The sequence below is a fragment of the Podarcis cretensis genome (genome assembly GCF_951804945.1).
Source record: "Podarcis cretensis genome assembly, chromosome: 16".
NCBI classification, from domain to species: domain Eukaryota; kingdom Metazoa; phylum Chordata; class Lepidosauria; order Squamata; family Lacertidae; genus Podarcis; species Podarcis cretensis.
Window position 1 is genome coordinate 23,385,795 of NC_137186.1, and position 16,572 is coordinate 23,402,366.

General features: G+C 46.6%; 1 protein-coding gene across 1 annotated transcript in view; it reads left to right on the plus strand.

Moving 5' to 3' along the window:
* Window positions 1-225: 225 nt before the first annotated feature.
* The window catches only part of SRRM4 (serine/arginine repetitive matrix 4), a 127,618-nt gene continuing 111,271 nt past the window's right edge, over window positions 226-16,572 (plus strand). Inside the window, exon 1 of the mRNA XM_079956793.1 lies at window positions 226-909. Coding sequence (XP_079812919.1) covers window positions 779-909 — 131 coding nt within the window. The 5' untranslated portion in view covers window positions 226-778. The remainder of the gene's footprint in view (window positions 910-16,572) is intronic.

The following is a 16,572-nucleotide window of genomic DNA, read 5'->3' on the forward strand; positions in this document are numbered from 1 at the left end:
GTCGAGCGGGACATAATAAATTTCGTGAAACGAACAAAGTGCAAGCTCAAGCCTTTGTGTTTGCCTGCGACAGACTCTGAGTCCTTAGGAAGTGCCATTGCGCTGAGCACTTGAGGGCCTGTCCTTACCCCGCCTCTCTCCAAAATAGGGGGGGCGGTTGAGGTTATTTAATTAGGCTTGTTCCTTCCCTCCCTCCCCGATTCTGCTGGGGGCGGGGAAGAGATGCATACAAGCAGCTGGAGGGGCGAGCGTGAGTTTCTGCTCATTTCCTCCCCTTCTCAATTAAATCGCGTCTGAGTCAGCGCCTCGCCCTGTCCTCCCCACCCCCGTTCTCCCCTCCCAGGCCATTGACAGGCACACGCCCGGAGGACCCGGAGACCAGCCGCCCTTTGTGATGCTGATTCGGGCTGGAGGAGCCCCTCCGTCTTTTGTCTGATGTTTTCCAGGCAGACGGAGGAGGAGAGAGCGCAGCAGCTCTTGAAAATTGACCAGCCCCCCGAGCTGCGCGTCACATCGGAGCAAAGACAAAACGCCCGCCTGCCTGGGCTTAGCGCGCACGCACAGCCGGGTCGGGAGGCAGACGGAGGCGCTTCCCTTACACAGGGCTTGGTGATTCCCCCCAAAAAATATTGTCGATCCAGGCTATAACCCCTCCAGGGCAAACCGTCTTAGGTAGGCGCTGGCCAGGTGAGAGAGCCCCCGGGCTTGGAGAGGCGGAAATGTAACATTTCAGCACCCTGGACAGTTCCGAGCGCGGCGGCGCTTTGACGGTCGGGCCATGGCGAGCGTCCAGCAGGGCGAAAAGCAGCTGTTCGAGAAGTTCTGGAGAGGGACCTTCAAAGCCGTGGCCACGCCAAGACCCGGCAGCGTCATCGTGGCCAGCATCACCTCCCGCAAGCCCCTGGCCAGGTAGGAAACTTGTTCGCATTGCTGTTTTTGAAGCTAGACCGGCTGCCTCCTTCCTCTCCTTCCGCGGTTTATTCTGTTTTATTCCAACATGCTGGGGCAAGGGGGAGACTGACCGTTTTGTAAGGAAAGAGCTTTGAAAATAGTGCTTTTACTCTCTGCGTTTTAGTAGATCTGTTGTTGTTTTTAATCTTGCTTTAATTCTGTTATACTTTTTAACTATTAATTTGCATATGCTTTTCCGCCTTCTTTGTTTTATCTGCATTGTGTAAGCTTCCTTGAGCCCTGGTCTTGGGGGAAAGGCGGGATATAAATAAACAAACAAATAAATGTTTAACCGCATGTTTTATTGGTGACTTCTCTGTCTTGACTGATGTATTTCTCTGTGGTTTGGGTTTTCAATGTAGTATATGCATTTTGCTCCCCCCCCCCGTTATCTTACTATGTTTAATGTAAGCTACTCGGGGATTTTGCATATTAAATGGTAAATAAAAATTATCGAGGACGAGGACCCTTTGCTCCAGCCCTGTGGGTGCAGGGAGTCAGGGACCCTCTCGCCTTCTGTTTGATCAATGGCTAAGAGATCTTCCCTAATTGGGGTAGATCAGGAGTTTGTGAGAGTCTGTGTGTAAATGAGGAGGTGGGTGTGGAAACTTTTCCTGGACCGGTAGAAATTAAGAGCCTGCAGGAGCATATCAGATACCTGAATGGTGGTGGTTGGCTTATTAAGGAGCAAGGAAGGTTTTGGACTTGAGCTTTGATGAATATATCCAATCTCTCTGTATGTTCGCGTTTTAATCACTTTTTTTAAAAAGCACCATATTTAATATATGGTCATAATAATATCCAGCACCTGCATCCTTTCATCCCACCCTGCAGAATTCAGGATGGGGTGGGTTAGATCCTGAAAAATGTACATCAGGAATAAACAACGACTCTTCCCTGGTTTTGTGCACCGAGCATCTCTGTGAATGGAGGAGGTGGGCATGAAAACTTTTTCTAGACCAGCTGGGCTTTGGTGGGAGCAGGGGAGCTAAAGAGTAGCATCTGCAAGAGCAAATCAAATATATTGATTATGAAGGTGGTGATGGTTGGGTTTTAGAGGCAAGGTAGGTTTGGGGGTTGAGCCTTGATGATGTGCCTATTCTCCGGTCAATCTGAAACAGATTTAATGGCATTAAAAAAGCACAACTTTTTTTAAATGTACAGTTACTTTCCTCCACTACCCAACATTCAGGATAGGGTGAGCAAGAGACTGAAATTGATGCATCTAAAACACAGCAAGTGTGCTCTGCTTTGGGAATGACTAAAAAAAAGATATTAGAATTGCATCCACCTAATCACAAAAATTCAGGAGTGCGGAAGAATGGCAGAGGAGTCTGACCTTTTAGTCCCTTTTGTAAAAAGCCATGATGTATGAGCAACTGGATGTTTGAAAAATAAAGTTGGGCTTACTGATCTGTGGTGCTCTGACCTTTAAAAGTTGTAAAGTCCAAAGGTGAAGGTGATGAGGAAGGAAATTGTATTGTGGTACACATACATATTATTAAACTGTTCAGAGGTTTATTTACAATTATACATTTTTAAATGATTTTTAAAATGATTTCAATATCTGTTTTTAAATGTTTCCTTGTAATGAAAAAACTGAAAACGTTATAGCTTTGTTCTTTTTGTAAACTCCTTTGAGCTTTTATTATTTACTTTATTGCATTTATATCCCTCATTTTCTCTCTCCAAGGATCTCAGGGTAGCATGCATGCTCCTTATTTAATCACCACAACAACCTTGTGAGGTAGGCTAGGCTGAGAGACAGCCACTGACCAGTGGCGTAGCGTGGGTTGTCAGCACCCGGGGCAAGGCAAGTAATTTGCACCCCCTAACCCGTGGATTTGCACCCCCTAACCCATGGATTTGCGCCCCCTAACCCATGGATTTGCGCCCCCTAACCCTAACCCCCCAGATGTTGCGCCCGGTGCAGCCGGCCCCCCCTGCACCCCCCATGCTACGCCACTGCCACTGACCCAAGGTCACCCTGTGAGCTTCATGGCCAAGTGGGAATTTGAACCCTTGTCCCCTCCAGGTCCTACTCTGACACTGTAACCACTACATTACCACTGGCTTTTATTTTATTACCATCAAGCGTTATAGCAATCTTGGGGAATAAATAAATAAAGCGGCGCATACATTTTGCTAAATAAATAAATGGGGCTGAAAGACAAGAGCATTTTGCAAATAAAACTCCCTGAGCTGCACACCGGGGAGTTTGTTGACGCTGGAGTTTCCTGCACTGCTGTTTCGCAACATTTCTGCTAGAATTCAGGAGGATTACCCATAGGACTGAGCTGCAGCTCTTCCAAGAGGCTTAGGGCAAGTACAGCAATCTATGTGGCTTCTCCCAGATTATTGCATGGATAAGCGCAAGAATTGGCACTCTTGCCAAGTGGGGCTTATAGGGGCTGGTGGCACTGTAGGGTCAAACAAAATCCCCATTGCAGAGGTCTTCTCCACCCCAGCACATAAATGCCATTTTGAGTGCAAACATTTGCACAGGCTTTGGGTCCATCTCTCAGTGATGGTGCTTCCGTTGCTTTCACAGTCTAGGAAAAGGTGTTGATATGGAACAGCGTACATAATTCTCCACTATCACTGGCATTGGGAAGAGCCTGTGATGCAACTTGATCACTCAGTGGAAGGGCATCTGCACTGCATGCAGAAGTTCCCTGGTTCCATGCCCAGGATCTCCAGGTAGGACTTCCATTCTGAAACCCTTGAGAGCCACTCCCAGTCAGTTTATATAGGATTGAGCTGGATGGATGAATTGTCTGATTCAATATGGTGAAGGACCATAGCTCAGTAGGTTGAGCATCTGTTTTGCATGCAGAAGGTCCCAGGTTCAGTCCCCAATGGCATCTCCAGGCAGGGCTGAGAAAGATTCCCTATCTAAAACCCTAGAGAGCCACCAGTCCAAGTCATTATACGGCAGCTCCTTAAGTTCCTGTTAGTTGCATTTGGGTTCGTTAGTCATTTCCTTTCTGGAAAGGGGATGGAAAACTGTCAATCTGCTTCTCTAGAGGGTCTTTCATAAAGCGCTTTGGTTCCTTAGCCACCCCCTCCCCACATATAACTTCTGAGGGTGAATCTTCCATACCTATGAACTTCTTACCGATAACTGATAGCTTCCTTCAAGAATCTGACCATCTGTGTATATTGGAGTTGGTAAAGGGCTGGTTGTTCCAGCTTCAAATTTAAGGTTCGGATCAAATTTTCCTAGGGCTGATGGAGGTTGTAGCCCAAAAAGTCTGGAAGGCACCAGGCTGATATAGCTTATTCAAGAGAATATAGTGACCTTTGGGAATGCAGGCGTTGACTATCTATAAAGAATAACATTCTTACAGCATTTCTGTTCTTGTTCAGAAGGAAGGAGGTGTGGTGCTTGCAAAATCTTTAGAGAGGGACAATTTGGAAACAGAGGCTTTGTTTCATTCCTCATAAGAACATAAAAAGAGCCTGCTGGTCACCATCACTGCTTCTTGTGGGAGTGAGTTTAGCTACGTGCCGTGTGAAAAAGTACGTTCTTTTATCAGCTCTGAATAGACAACAAAGAGAAAAGATACATTGACTGTGGTCATGATTTCTTACAATTTATATTTTGCACTGTAGTTTTTAATCTTATGTTAAAGACCAGTATTACATCTGCTGGGCTCCCAAAGTGTGTATATTGCAGCAATTAACCATAATGACAAGCAAACATCAACAGCTAGAATGAGGCGCTCTGAAGCAATAGGTGCTAACGTTTGAAAGCCCAAATCCCTGTACGCTCCGAGTACACAAGCTTGTCTCCCACACTTCCCATTTGTTACGCCATTAGAAGCATTAAAAAAAACCTACAAAAGCACCACTTACATCATTTCCCTCCTTATTGCAGTGAGAAGGTACCATCTATTAAAATAATGGTTTGAGAAAACCTCCTCATATTGGGTAAAAATATCTCGCAAAACGAAAGCCCAATGAGATCCAACTCCTATGGATGACTCCTGGATCATTTGATTGCCTTTCATTATCTGTGCCCAAAGTAATCATGTGCAAGTCTTTATTTCAGGTGGGTGACTCATTATGCCAACATTCACATACCTGCTGCCCACTGTATGTATTGGATCCCAACATCACCGTTGGCAGAGGCTGATGGGAATTGTAGTCCAAAACATAGAGGATAGGCTGCATCCTTGCTAGACTGCCTTAGTTCCTCTTGCATTTCCTCTTTTTCCTTCCAGCCTTTCTCAACCTGTGGGTCCCCAGATGTTGTTGAACTACAACTCCCATCACCCCTAGCTAGCAAGGCCAGAGCTCAGGGATGATGGGCATTGTAGTCCAACAACACCTGGGGACCCACAGGTTGAGAACCACTTTAAACTATTTCTTCATTGTTTTATTTTTAAAAAAATGCATATCTCCACCCCAATTTAGTTTCTGATATTAGCAAATGGACATTGGCTCAGTGATAAAGTATCTACAGTACCTTGCATGCTGGAGATTCCAGATTCAATCCCTGGCATCTCCTGGCATCTCCAGGTAGGACTGGGAATGCCTTATATCTGCAACACACATACACCCCTGAGCCTCTGCCAGTCAGTGTAGACAACACTGAGCTGGATGGTCTGATTCAGTACAAGGCAGCTTCCCGGATTCCTGTGTGCTGCCTCTTGAAATCGTTTACACTTAACCATTTGTAATGCTTGAAAATCTTTTTAATAAATCTCATTCCGGATCTGAAGATGGTTATCAACTGATAAACGAGCTTAAGCATGAGCACAAGTGTTGGAGAAAGTGACCCTCACCTCCCTCATTATTAAAAATGCCCTGCAATTGAACATATGCATGCATTAGCAGAGATAAATGCCCAGACTGCCTCCAGGGTATTTGAAGAGCTTTGGCGACACTGATCCAGCCTTGAACCGACTTTCTGAGTGGGGCAGTTAAGGCGGGTGCTAGTGATGATGCTGTCAGGGTTGCTGGGCATCTTGTTGGAGGGCAGCATTGCCAAGCTCTGGCGAAACAGATTGTGGGCTGCTTTGGGGGACAATGATACAGGGAAGCTCTCGGCTCACTGGCAAAGGACTGGGAGGGAAGAGTGTAGCTCTAGATAACAAGATCTTCTTAGGAGACCGGCTAATGACTGCCTGCATCTGTTGTTGTAACAAAGACTGCAGAGGCGGTCAAGGTCTCATTCTCCGATGGCATTTTCATCCCAGACCTTTTACTGTCAGGTTAATGCAGGGAAAGGAACGCTGAATCCCTGGACTTGTTCGTGACATCTAATTCTTTTTCTTTTTTGAATACAAATTCTGATTATATTAAAGGTAAAGGTAAAGGTACCCCTGCCCGTACGGGCCAGTCTTGACAGACTCTGGGGTTGTGCGCCCATCTCACTTAAGAGGCCAGGGGCCAGCGCTGTCCGGAGACACTTCCGGGTCACATGGCCAGCGTGACATCGCTGCTCTGGCCAGAGCCAGAGCCAGAGCCAGAGCCGCACACGGAAACGCCTTTTACCTTCCCGCTGGTAAGCGGTCCCTATTTATCTATTTGCACCCGGAGGTGCTTTCGAGCTGCTAGGTTGGCAGGCGCTGGGACCGAGCAGCGGGAGCGCACCCCGCCGCAGGGATTCGAACCGCCGACCTTTCGATCGGCAAGCCCTAGGCGCTGAGGCTTTAACCCACAGCGCCACCTGCGTCCCTCTGATTATATTAATGCAGAGCAAATCTCACCTGGCAGGAGACCAGGGGTCACCTTGATTCCTTTTGTATCATAATCCCTAATGTTGATTGGAGTTGAACTACAGATGTCCTGACAGTAGAGGGGAATCCCTATTTTCTAACATGAAAGGAGGTGTTGTTGCTGTTTATTGTCACAGTCAGTATACTCTATAAGCATTTTTTAAGATATACAGGACTCTGCCCCAAACATCTTGTAACTGAAAGTAGGAGAGGAAGCAAAAGAAGAAGAGAAAGGAAAGGAGGAGCCACAGGATTTGCAGAGGATGAGTATTGAAATATTGATATGAAGTCTAAGCTATCGCAAGAAGAGATAGAGTAATGACAGGCATAGCAGAAACGGTGGTATAAGATAGCATAAGAACACAACGAGAGAAGTAAAATTTAAAAGGAGAAGTCACATATGGGTGAAGGGAAGTCGTTTTTATTCTTTTTATGTCCTCTTATTTTGTATTGATTATTCTATGCGATATGTCGATATTTGAAGTTTGTTTTTGCAATCAATCAATCAATCAATCAATAGGATTTGCAGAGGATGAATGGGGTGGTTAGCAAGGAGGGAAACAGTTAACATTGTTTTGTCTTGGTTCCAATTCAAGTTCAGTTGCAAGGAAGCTTGCCCCAGTTAAGGCCAAAGAAGGTTCAGTAACCAAGTCAGCACAAATGGCTACTAGCCACAATGGCTATGCCCTCCCTCGACAGACAGACAGATGCAGTAATGCTTCTGAATACCAGTTGTCGGAAGCCACAAGAGGGGAGAGAGCTCTTGTGCTCAGATCCTGCTTGCATCTGGTTGGCCATTGGGAGAACAGGATACTGGACTACATGGGCCATGGGCCTGATCCTGCAGGGGTCTTCCCACATTCTTAAATGAACCGACTGTTTCATTTTTGGTTCTCATGAGAAAATGCAAATGCAAGAGGCAGTTTAATCAAATAATAATAATAATAATAATAATACCTTTGTATGCAAACCTTTAAATCAAAGGTTAGAAAGGAGATGTGTCCACTCAAGCCAGCAAAAACTTAGTCCAGTGATTCCCAATTGGTGGTCCATGGTGTCGGACTTGCGTTCGACTGAGCGACTCTTCCAGTCGAGTCCTCCGGAATCGCCTCCGACATGATTAATGACCTGAGCCTCTGATAAGGCTCCAAGCACGTTCCCCCATTACGCAGGGTATCCAGCCCAGGGAAGGACGAGAAGTTTATGAGCTACATTGCTGAAGAGTTTTATTCCTAACTACGCAGACAGAAAAGAAATATACATGCTCTCTGTGAAAGCAGAGAGCAACTGAAAAACAAAGGAAGAGGAAACCAGTAACATCACATTCATCTCCTGTCTTCCTTGAGACTTCCAACAGCCTGGAATGTCTCTGGAATGTAAACAGAGTCTTGTGACTCCAAGAGCACTGCACAGTGGCAACACGCAGAAACCAACACATGGACCCTGGGGTCCACATAACCCACCCAAGGGGCCCATGGCACCATTCACATAAAGACTACCATAGAGACAGGGCTTTTTTTCCAGCTAGAACTCACCAGAACTCCATTCTGGCCATTGCCATTATAAGAGAAAAAGGGAGGCATTCATGGTGAGTTCCAGCACCTCTTTTTCTAGAAAGACAGCACTGTGTAGAGATATCTAAATTTTCAAAAGAAGGGGGTCCATGGCTTGGCTTTTGAAAATCAGGGAATTCATAGTACTTGGCTACATGGGAACCACTGACTTAGTCTTGAACACCCACCTCCATAACCCAGCGGTTGGTTGTGCCCATCAGGACCAGTGGGCAGAAGGCAGAGAGACCAACAGGAGGCGGAGCCAGAGCCCATGACAGACAAGGCTCAGAGCCAACCAATTCTAGTTTTGAACTCATCCCCCTCCTTGCTGAGTTCCACAAAGGCAATGCAGTGGTACCTCGGGTTAAGAACTGAATATGTTCTGGAGGTCCGTTCTTAACCTGAAACTGTTCTTAACCTGAAGCACCACTTTAGCTAATGGGGCCTCCCCCTGCTGCTGTGCCACCGCCGAGTGATTTCTGTTCTCATCCTGAAGCAAAGATCTTAACCCAAGGTACTATTTCTGGGTTAGCGGAGTCTGTAACCTGAAGCATCTGTAACCTGAAACGTCTGTAACCCAAGGTACCACTGTACTGCCACTAAGGAGAAGGAAGCTGGTGGCCTCTCTGGACTGGGTGTCAGGTAGGAACAGCTTGGTTAAAATGGCCTCATGGACCAAATGGAGAGGCTTGGTGGGCCAGATTAGGCCTGTGGGCTGGCAGTTTCCAACCCTTTATATAAAGGCACAGACATCCTTAAATGCAAGGTGGGGTTGCTGTCTCTCCCCCCCCCCCAAGAGGCTTCAAAGAAATGAACGAACAAGGAGCGATTTATCTCACAACCAACAGAAGCTTCTGTAAGCCTCTTGCTTAAGAGCAAAGCATCGATGTGCTTTTTCATGTCTGCAAACTGTTAGTGTTGGAAACGGATAAGCCAAACAGGAACAGCCGCCTTTATGTTCAGAAGAATGTACCTGCTCATAATGAGGAGCTTTCTCTAATAAATAAGGATGTAAAAAAGAGACCTGCTAGGATCAGAGCAAAGGGCCATCTAGTTAGTCCTGCATCCCACAGCGGCCAATCAGATGGCTCGTAGTCAGGCCGTGATGAGAGTAATAGTCCTCTTCTGCCTGTGTGTCCCTAGCAACCAGCATTTAGAGGTATCCTGTCTCTGATAATCTAGGAAAGATGTAGCTAACCGTCACCAGCAGCCAGTGATAGCCTTCTCCTCAATACCTGCTGCCGCCACACCACTGGTCCACCACCATTCTGTTCTCATCCTGAAGCAAAGTTCTTAACCCGAGGTACTATTTCTGGGTTAGCGGAGTCTGTAACCTGAAGCGTATGTAACCCGAGGCACCACTGTATATTATTATTATTAATTAAATTTGTATTCTGCCCTATATACCCATAGGTCTTAGGGCAGTTCACAACATAGAATTACAGTAAAAAAACAACCACAAAATACATAATAAAAAATAAGAACAAAAACAAACTGGTAATCCCCCAATATAAACTAATTCCCTCTCTACTTTATCCTCACGACAACCGTACAAGGTAGGTTAGGCTGAGAGACAGTGACTATGGCCCAAGGTTGCCCAAGGAGCTTCAGCATGGCTGAGTGGGGGTGGGGGTGATTTGAGCCTTGGTTCTCCCAGGCACTGCTCCCTTGTACTCTAAACACTACACCACATTGCTGGTGCTCATTCCAGAGGCGAGCAATGAAGGTGATGGGGAGGGGATGAAGTGGGGAGATGGCATTTGCGGGGAGAGGCAGGGAGATCGAAATGAGACACAGTGGGTGGTTGTGGGTGCTTACGAACCATCCCTTTTTGATGCCTTGGGTGCCTGCCATTAACTTCATCCTCTGACGCCTGAGAAATTCTGCTAGTTGACTGCAGTTTTGAACAAAGATGAAAATGCGTTTGTAGATGGGTTGTTGTTTTTTATATTATCCTGGAAATTTACTGCCGCACAGCTAATTCCAGAACCTTTCTCTTTATTACAGAGTCAGCTAGCAGGCAGCTTCCACCCCACCCCCCCAATGCTATTTTGGAAGAAACACACTTGCAGAGAGAGAGAGAGATGGAAAGCATTGGTCTGTATCCATCACTGCCTCTCTCCCTTTCCAATCTGAGTCTTTGGGGCAAAGCAGCACAATGAAATCTAGCATGAAATAATGCGAATTTGCAAGGGCGCTTTATGCATGTGGCTTTTAAAGCGATGAAGGCCATTCCCCAGGTCAACATGGCAGAAAAATCACGTCTGCAACTGAGTGTATGCTTGAAAGATGACTGTAGCCAACTCTGGCTCTCTGGGCCTCTTTGCACTCTACTAAAGGTAAAGGTAAAGGGACCCCTGACCATTAGGTCCAGTCGTGACCGACTCTGGGGTTGCGGCGCTCATCTCGCTTTATTGGCCGAGGGAGCCGGCGTAGAGCTTCCAGGTCATGTGGCCAGCATGACTAAGCCGCTTCTGGCGAGCCAGAGCAGCACACGGAAACGCCGTTTACCTTCCCGCCGGAGCAGTATCTACTTGCGCTTTGAGGTGCTTTCGAACTGCTAGGTTGGCAGGAGCAGGGACCAAGCAATGGGAGCTCACCCCGTTGCGGGGATTCGAACCACCGACCTTATGATCGGCAAGTCCTAGGCTCTGTGGTTTAACTCACAGAGCCACCCGCGTCCCTTCTTGCACTCTACTACTTCCTTGCAAACCCAGCTTCAAGCAGGATTATTTCCCAGGGAAGTCTGCTGCGTAGAGCAGGTTCTTACCTAAGCTCTCATCCAGCAAACGTGGTTTTGTCTCTCTCCCGACTGTTGCATTACACATATCGGGAGTGGGGAACCTTTTGGCCTGGAGGCAAAACCCCCCACACCTGACACTGTATGTAATACAGACCAGTGGAGAATCACAGAATCATAGTTGGGACGGATCCTGGGGATCATTTAGTAGTCTGACCCCCTGCAATGCAGGAATATCAGCTGTCCCTTATGGGGATCGAACCTGCAACCTTGGTGTCATCAGCACCATACCCTAACCAAGGACCACCTCTTTCCATATGAACTGCCCCGGACCCTGAGATTATCTTCTGAGGCCCTCCTTCATGTGCCTCCTCCACAAGGGATCCGGAGGCCGGCAACATGAGAACAGGACCTTTTCTGCAGTGGCTCCCTGTCTGTGGAATGCGCTGCCTAGAAAAGTTTGCCTGGCACCTTTAGGCACCAGGCAAAAATGTTCCTTTTTAACCAGGCCTTTGGTTGATCTGTTTGACATCCTGCACCCTTTTATGGGACAAGGGTGGCACTGTGGGTTAAACCACAGAGCCTAGGGCCTGCTGATCAGAAGGTCGGCAGTTCGAATCCCCGTGACAGGGTGAGCTCCCATTGCTCAGTCTCTGCTTCTGCCAACCTAGCAGTTTGAAAGCACGTCAAAGTGCAAATAGATAAATAGGTACCGCTCTGGCGAGAAGGTAAACAGCGTTTCTGTGCGCTGCTCTGGTTCGCCAGAAGTGGCTTAGTCATGCTGGCCACATGACCCGGAAGCTGTACACTGGCTCCCTCGGCCAGTAAAGCGAGATGAGCGCTGCAACCCCAGAGTCACCTGTGACTGGACCTAACGGTCAGGGGTCCCTTTACCTTTTACCCTATTCAAATGTGGCTCTTTGGCGGGGGGGATGTTAGTGGGTTGTTGTTTTTATTCTGATTATATATGTTGTGATATTTTCTGTGAACAGCCCTTAGACCTCTGGGTATAGGGTGGTATATGAACTCAAATAATAATAATAATAATAATAATAATAATAATAATAATAATCCTCCAACTGAGCTATTCATGCTCAGTAGCATTCTGAATGGCTTCCTAAGAGGACTGGGCAAATTCATGGAGGACGGGAAGGCAGCCAATGGGCACTAGCTAGGATGGTTCTGCAATGCTTCTGAATACCGGTGATTAGAAGCCACAGGAGGAGAAGAGGGCTCTTATGCTCAGATCCTGCATGCATCTATAGGCATCTCTGGGTGGCCACTATGAGAACAGGATGCTGGACTCAATGGGCCACTGGCCTGATCCATTGGGGTCCTGCTAAGTTCTCATGTGCTTACATTCTCCATAGTAGAATTCTCACCTTTGTCTGTGTGGCTTTCCTGATGGGAATTCAGAGGGGCGGGGGGGGGGGGTGCGTTCTTCTCAAACCATTTTATTTTGTCAAGCAATTTCTCCTCCAGCAATTTATTTTGTTATTTTGTCGGCCGATCTATATATCTATATCTATATATTTTTTCCTAAGCAATTTCTGCTCATCCGTTCCCTTGCCAAACTCAGGCAGCACGTAAAAGCTTTCAGAAGTGGCAACTCCGAGGAAATTGCACCCATTCTGATCCAAGAAATTCAACAATCGTTTTTTGACTTTCTTTTCTTCCTTCCTTCCTTCCTGTAACACCCCCCCCCTAAGTTCTGCTCTATCGGATGCTCATTGGGGAAATTAAAGTGGGGGGGGGAGGTGGGAAGTAATTTAAAGGCAACTGCCAGCCTCATCATCTTAAAAGAAGCAAGAGATTGTCATATTGACAGAACAGAGAGCATCTCCCTCCTCTGTTCCTCTCCCCATTTGGTTCAATCAAATTTTGTGGCGTCATATCCAAAGATCTGCCTGCAATTCTAACCTTCACTTGCCTGGAATATATTCAAAGGCTGTTGCGGGTGGCCCAGTCTACCTTTCACTCTTTTCCCTTTGACAGCCTGTGGTTATGACCACTTGGCTATCTCGAGAGCTCCATAATGGATGATCGGGCTCTCAGAACTGATGGGTGTTTTGCTCGGAGGAGTAATTGATGTCATCTCTGCCTCTTGTGGGGCGCGGTTCTTCCCCCCTAAACACACACACACACACACACACACACACACACTGCAAACCACAACCTTCAAGTTAAATATGTACCGTAAGCTGAAGAGCTGGGTGCTATTTCCATATTTCTTGAAAAAAGCGTGATTGGTTTTGAATCACCGGTCAGGCCGTGCTGCCATTTATCGTCAAAGGCTTAGCCTGCAGTGAGGTCACCTTATTAGACGAATTAAATGTTACGTACATTGTCTTCTGATCTTTATGGGCTCCAATACTCCTGTTTGGATGCTGCGATTTCAGGTAGAGGCTTCACTTTCCAGAGAATTTCTATTTCCCCCCACTCAAAAAATGAAAAAGCAAGATTCTAGTCCTTGTTGCTAGGAAACTAGCCTGAAAGTGTGTGAGCAAGGCCTGGTGAATTCACCAAAGCCACAAGAGTGTGGAGACTGTGCAGGATTCCCAGTTGTTGGGAGTGGGGTTGCGAAGTTCCTCACCCAGGAGCAGCCAAATCAGTTACGGAAATTAAGGGAAGCTAATTTGTGCATATCTTGCACAGATCGGAGGTTCTCCTGTGGGAGAATATTCATCTTACATTGTTTTCAAAATATCTGTTCACCTCTATGCCGACTTCCAGAAGTTTGAGGTTTTTTCCATATACAGTGGTACCTCAGGTTACATACGCTTCAGGTTACACACTCCGCTAACCTAGAAATAGTGCTTCAGGTTAAGAACAGAAATCGGGCTCTGGCAGCGTGGCGGCAGCGGGAGGCCCCATTAATTAAAGTGGTGCTTCAGGTTAAGAACAGTTTCAGGTTAAGTACAGACCTCCGGAATGAATTAAGTACTTAACCCGAGGTACCACTGTACTCTATGAGTGATGTTCCAAGTTCTAAAAGTGACCACTGGACGAGCATAGTGGCAATCATAGAAAAGGTACTCTATGTTTGATATATCCTCTATATACTGAGAGATGATGGAATTATTGCTTCTACTAGTTGCAAAAAAATGTCTCTTATGCTGGGTCTGGGTAAGCATACCTCTAGGCTTAGGAAAATTTGAGAAGACCAATTTTAGGCGATTTAGAACCAAACTCTATTTTGGAGTTGATGTTAAATTAATCTCATATTGGTCAAGAAGCGGTTGCTTAAGTGTATATTCTTGTCCTCTGTTAAGGATATGTTGCCATGGATCCTGGATAGCATCTTGCAACTCTGTTCTTCTGTCCAATTTATAGATGGAGTTGGTTCTAGATCATTCAAGGCTACAGGTATCACCCAAATTCATTCATTCATTCATTCATTCATTCATTCATTCATTCATCTTACACTGTTATACCAGTTTTCCACCAATGAGCTCCACATGGCTCTCTCCCCCCCCACTTTAAATTCACAACAACCTTTTGAGGTAGGGTAGCTTGAGAGTTGGTAATGACTGGCCCCAAACCACCCAATGAGCTCCATGCCTGAGTGGGGTTTTGAACTCAATTCCCCTCGGTCCCAAGATCTGACACTAACGTAGGGACAAGGAAGCTGTGCCCACCCTTGGCTTTATCTCATTCAGCTGGGGGGAGTCCAGAGGGAGATAAAGAAAACATGGGGAGAAGCTTCAATGGATGGTGTGATGGTAAGAGAAGGGGGAAAGTCATCTGTGAGTTCAAACCACTGGCAAGAGCGATTTCTCTTCCCCACTCGGAGCCTGCTGGCTCCTTCGGCCCTCCCAATAAAATATTGAGGGGGTTGGGCCTCCCCAAAGTTGATGGGCATTGCCATTCAAATAGGGTGTGTGCACTGCGTTATGTGATCAATTAAGCAGGGCAGAGCTTACCTGCCCCCCCCCCAATATTTTATTCAAGTTGGCACCCTTGGAAGGAGGCGTCGGAAAGAAAGAAAGGCGTGCCAAAAGAGGGGAAAACAGTGTCAATGAGAGAGAGAAATGGGGTGTCAGAGCCACAGAGGAGAAGGAGAAGAAGAGTTTGGATTTGATATCCCGCTTTATCAGTACCCGAAGGAGTCTCAAAGTGGCTAACTATCTCCTTTCCCTTCCTCCCCCACAACAAGCACTCTGTGAGGTGAGTGGGGCTGAGGGACTTCAAAGAAGTGTGACTAGCCCAAGGTCACCCAGTAGCTGCATGTGGAGGAGCGGGGAAGCGAACCCGGTTCACCAGATTACAGTCTACCGCTCTTAACCACTACACCACACTGGGTGTCAGAAAGAGAGAGAAAATGGGATGTCAAAAAGAGAAAGGAAAAAAGGTACAGTGGTACCTTGGGTTACATACGCTTCAGGTTACAGACTCCGCTAACCCAGAAATAGTACCTCGGGTTAAGAACTTTGCTTCAGGATGAGAACAGAAATTGTGCTCCGGTGGCGTGGTGGCAGTGGAAGGCCCCATTAGCTAAAGTGGTGCTTCAGGTTAAGAACGGATCTCCGGAACGAATTAAGTACTTAACCTGAGGTACCACTGTATTGTCAGAAAGAGAAGAAAAGGGGTGCCAGAAAGAGAACGGGGGTGTCAATGAGAGTGATACAGAGATACAGAGAGAATGAGAATGGGAAAGGTGTGCCAGAAACTAAGAGAAATAAAAGGGGCTGCCCGACTCACTTTGGCCTTTGTCTCACCCCACCACTGGCTCTGGTCCTCAACAAGAAAAACATTTCACACACACACACCTGCTGTGTAGCGCAGGTTGACTGCAATACACCCAGCCCAGGCTGAGCCTTGAGACATACAGACCTGCCTTTGCAAGAAGTCTGAGCCCATAAACTTTTCCAAGGGCTCTTCTTCCCAGGCAGCTGTAGCTTGACATACCTACAAAGTCTCCCTTGCCAATATCATTGTGATGAGGTACACACAATCCTTTTTGGCTTGGACTCCTCTCATCCAGAACATGGTGGTGGAGACACAAGATTTCCTTGGTGTACATGTTTCGATTAAGAAAAAAAAAGTCAAGCGGCACAATTGCAAACATGAATATCAATTGTCCAGAAGCAATTACTTTCTGTCCTGAGACGATCCTTTGACATCCAGATCATCGTGGGACACACTGATTGATTTTGACAGTGGAGAGAATAAAAAAATGATGGTTTTGAGAAATCCGGCCGAGTGATCCTTTTAATGCTAACGTTAACTAATTCATACTTCCTGAAACAATTCGCAAATGCAGCTATCCATCAAAATTTGCGTTTCTCCAGATTTTGCAATGCATTTCTCCATCCAAAAACTGCACACCCACCCACACCCAAAATACTTTATATCAGGGGAAAGTGTGCCATAATTTTTTGAAAAATATATTTGTGAAACCTCTTTATTAACTGCCAGCCCAGGAGTTGGCACCGCCCATCAGCTGCCCCCTCCTCTTCAGTCTCTGTGTTGCACCTTGTATAACTCAGCAGGGAGGAGGCTAAGGGCAAAGCTAGAATTAGTCAGCCCTGCCTGCTCTGGACAAGATACACCCCCCCCCCCCAGATTCCTTTAATGGAATACCCTTAAGCTTGGAGGGGCA